Raw genomic sequence first — 4,728 nt, forward strand, 5'->3', positions numbered from 1 at the left:
CCAACAGGACCACATCATCTGCAAAGAGCAGAGATGGAATCCTGAGGACACCGAACCGGAATCCCTCCGTCAGCTGGCTGCACCGAGAAATTCTGTCCATAAAAGTTATGAACAGAATCGGTGACAATAGCCAGCCCTGGCGGAGTCCAACTCCCACCATGAAGGGGTCCTACTTACTACTGGCAATGCGAACCAAACTCTCGCACCGCTTGTTTCACAGTTCGTCTAGACTACTGTAATGCACTGTATGCAAGTATTAGCCAGACCTCTCTTGCCTGTCTGCAGCTTGTGCAGAACTCTGCTGCTCGCCTGTTAACTCTGGCCCGTAGACACGAGCATATTACTCCCATCCTGGCGTCCCTTCATTGGATACCTGTGCACTATAGAATTCAAGCTTTTGCTGTTTATTTTTAAATGCCTGAACAACCTTGTCCCACCATATCTGTCTGAGCTGCTTCAGCCTAACTGCCCTCCCCAATCAAGATCAGCAGATCAGCTGCTGCTGACAGTCCCTAAAACTAGGATGAAGCTCAGAGGTGACAGAGCTTTTGCTGTTGTTGCTCCCAGGTTATGGAACAATTTACCCTTGAGTGTCAGTTTTGCACTACAAGAAAGAAGCCTAATACTTGATTTGTTTATTATTTAAAAATTCTCTGGACCTAGTAGTGGAATTTTCTTAACTGAGATTATTTTGTGGTATAGCAGTTTTCAAAATAAATTATGGCAAAAGGACACCCTATGCTTTTTTTCCTTCCTATTTCAAGTTTTATACCAAAAACATATTGTGATATATTTCGTTATCGCCAGCCTTCACAACACATATCATGATATGAATTTTATGCCATATCGCACATCCCTAGTAAAAACATCAAAACTGCTTTAAACGAAATCACTTTTCACAAGAAATTAAGCTAATTTGCCAGTGTCTATATTTGGTGACTGCTGGTTTTATGCCGGGCAGGTACGGTGCACAGTGGAGCACTTGGAAGAACTACCGCCTCTCAGCGAGCAGGTTACCCTGGTTCAAATCCTGGCTGGGGGCCTTTCTGGGTGGAGTTTGCATGTTATCTCCGTGCTGCGTGGGTTTTCTCCGGCTACTCCAGTTTCCTCCCACAGACCAAAAACATGCATGTACTGATTGGCAACTCTAAATTGTCCCTAGGTGAGAGAGAGTGAATGGTTGTTTGTGTCATTTGTCTTTATGTGTCCCTGTGATGGCTTTCCAGGGTGTCCCCTGCCTCGCACAGTGATGGCTGGATATGGGCACCAGTGACCCTCACGACCCAAAAAGGAAGAAGCAGGTAAAGATAAAAGATGGATGGATGGGTTTCATGCCATTCTTTGTGTAATAAGCCGGATGAACTTGTGAGAGTATGATGGCTATCGAGGCAGAGCTGCACATCAGAATCAGAATAAGCTTTATCATTGCACTGAGACACAACAAGAACATGTATGTACAGTCATCCGAAAGATGGGCGGAGTCCACAAAGCTGCTACTATGCAAGCGCGGCCCTCATTATTCTTATTCAGAATAATATTTTGCTTAGATGAGAAAAGGGAAGAAAACATGAGGACAGACAGTATAAAAAAAAGATTTCTCACTCCGTGTCCTAGACAGGGCACGATTTGAGGCATCAAAAAACCTCCCACAGCAAAGCAACATAAACAGATATTATACATGAACATATAGGCCGGTGAAGACATTGAATTTTAAGAGAAAGTCGTAACATAGTCCAGAGGCCCCCCCGACCACCACCACCATTGTCCAGATATGAGGTGTTATTCATCTTCAGCTCAGTTGAGGTTCTGTTACATTTCCACGGCCTTGGTGAAGGGAGGGGTGAGGAAACAGTCAAAGCATCTTTGTTGTTTTCTGAACATTCCAGGAGGAGTTGAGATAAGTCCGGCATCAAGGCCACAGTTTGGGTCAGACAGAACTCGTGAATTGTTGTTTCTGCCTTTTAAAGTCTCGCTGGTACATATTCTCTGATGGAACTCCAAAACAGCCGAATTGATCCTTTACTCCAAAAAGTCGAGCTCACAGGTTCTCCAAGATTATTCTCACCTTCATGTGTGCTGCTAGAGAGTCCACAGTCCTGATAACAGCTGCTCCAGCTCTCTGACACAACTAGGGCTGCAACAACGAATCGATAAAATCGATAAAAATCGATGATGAAAAGCGTTGGCAACGAATTTCATTATCGATTCGTTGTGTCGCGCGATTATGCATCTTTCACGGCGCTGCAGAGTCGTTTCGTTTTGTTCACAGGCAGTTCATTGTCAATGCTGACTGACTGAATAAAGTTTGAAAAAAAATAATAATAATCTGCAGCGCGAGTTGAACAGAGCGAGGAGGACGAGAGCAGAGGCTGGTTTCAAAGGAAAATAAGTAAATTTTACAAATGACCGACACAGAGAAAACTGTTCAACCCAAGTCCTCCAAAGTGTGGGAGCTCTTCACAAAGATAAAAAATGAGAAACATGCAGCTTTGAAAAGTGACGACACAACACGGGAGAACCACGGAGATAAACGTAAACATGTCGGAGTCACGAGGAGGAGGAAGGAGCTGCAGCTGATACAACTCTTCATGTGTTGCAGGTGAGTCTCTACAATTTAACACATTGTTCTGTTTCAAGAGAGAAAACGTAACGTCAGTCTGTCTGGAAGATGAAGCTGTTTGTTTGTTTGTTTATCTGATTAATGACGGTGATAGAGAACGTGTGTTACTTTTTATTTAATTAAATTTAATTGGTACAAGCAGTGTTTAAATGTGATTTATAAATAAATCTAACACAAAGATAATAATTTAATGATTAAGCTTCAACTTTTAATTTGCTGGCAAAGTCTGAAGACACTGCAGGTATGGCAGGATGAATTGCATTTAAACAGGAATTAAAGTAATTTATTACATCTACTCAAATGTGTAGAATTAAGTATTTGATGTGTGTGTGTTTAATTGCTCGTTTAGCTACTTTTGCCTGAACCTAACGCTGTAAGTGAAACAAGGCATTTCTTGAGTTGCTGTCAATTATAATATAATACACATTTACTCTCTCATTCCATAAAACAACAACAACAACATCCTTCATGATGGACAGACATCATGGACACCACAGCAGCAGCTGTCTTCACTGAAACATCCTTAAATGATCATCACTGACACGAGGTCTCTGTCGATGGTTGAAGATTAAGGCTTCACTACAATAATCCACACTTTTAATCCAGGTTACAATAATCCACACTTTTAATCCAGGTTACAATAATCCACACTTTTAATCCAGGTTACACTCTTCCCTCAATGACACATTTTACAAAGTAGCTACATATTGTGCAGGTATAAAGATAAATTTGTATATATTTGTGTACATTTATTTTTTTAAACTATTTCACTAACTTTTATTTTTTATTCAATATTTTACTAACAGAATAGTAAAATAGCAACCTGTTTTTTGTGTGAATTGCTATGTCAGTCAAATGTTCAATTTTGGAATAAAGGGGTGGAAATGAAAACGTTGTGGGGTTTTTTGCCGATTCATCGATTAATCGAAAAAAATAATCGGCCGATGAATCGATTATTGAAATAATCCTTAGTTGCAGCCCTAGACACAACTCCACATAATTCAGTCTGAGTGCTGTCGAGCTTCGACACATTCACACAAATTTATAGACAATCCAGAATTCACCAGCCAAACAGCAAAAAACCAGTTGTCATCATGAATCCTATTTGTTTCCGTCGAGGTAAGAGGGTCCTCCTTACCCTGACTCCTGTCAGAAGTTGATCAATTTTGTTGAAAGACCAGCTGATCCTTCGAATTAGGAGGTATACAGAAAAAAAGAGTCTAAGGGTTCACTTCACCGGAGGACAGAGAGAGAGAAAAAAAGTGTTCTGTTGTGTGTTATGTTCTCACCTGTACATAAACGTTGCTGACTTGACTCTCACACAGCAGGTGAGTGCAGCGGCTGGTCAGCGTGGGGTCAACAACACCCCCACATGCTTGGATGACCTGGGGGAGGCGTTTGGGAAGAAGACACAGTATGCTTAAGCAGTTCATTATTATACATTACATAATTATTACATTATATTATATATTAAATGTGGGAATGGTGGTGCAGAGGTTAAAAAAGCCTGTGATCAGAAAGTTGCAGGTTCAACTTTCTGCACTGACAACATCAAAATATGGGTGGAAAAGGTGAAACAACCACACCTGCGTCCACCCTCATTTGATCAATCTGGGCCCTTGCATCTGCTCCCAAATGGGTCTCTCTTGAAAATGAGATCTCATGACTTAATGAGACTACCTGTATAAATAAAGGGTCAATAAAATAAAAAATACTTTTATCATGGGTGCGTGCCAAACTAGACCCTTTAAAGCTTTATTACTCTTCTATTAAAGCACTTCTTCTTCTTCTTCTTCTGACTTTTCCCTCTTCAGGGGTCTCCACAGCGAGTCATCCTCCTCCATCTCACTCTGTCCTCACTCCAACTACCTCCATGTCCTCTCTAACTGCATCCATATATCTTCTCTTTGTTTTTTTCCTGGCAGCTGCATTTCTAACATCCTTCTACCAATATACCTACTGTCCCTCCTCTGGACATGTCCAAACCACTGTCCCTCCTCTGGACATGTCCAAACCACTATCCCTCCTCTGGACATGTCCAAACCACTGTCCCTCCTCTGTACATGTCCAAACCACTGTCCCTCCTCTGGACATGTCCAAACCACTGT

General features: G+C 41.6%; 1 protein-coding gene across 1 annotated transcript in view; it reads right to left on the reverse strand.

Annotated features, from left to right (window-relative positions):
• Window positions 1-4,728, reverse strand: part of paxip1 (PAX interacting (with transcription-activation domain) protein 1) — a gene marked incomplete in the record, with an annotated part of 122,354 nt that overhangs the window by 71,955 nt on the left and 45,671 nt on the right. The window contains 1 exon segment of the mRNA XM_037681976.1: window positions 3,910-4,005. Within this exon segment, the coding sequence (XP_037537904.1) occupies window positions 3,910-4,005 (96 nt within the window).

This window comes from Nematolebias whitei, chromosome 9 (genome assembly GCF_014905685.2).
Source record: "Nematolebias whitei isolate Nwh7 chromosome 9, NemWhi1, whole genome shotgun sequence".
Lineage (NCBI taxonomy): Eukaryota > Metazoa > Chordata > Actinopteri > Cyprinodontiformes > Rivulidae > Nematolebias > Nematolebias whitei.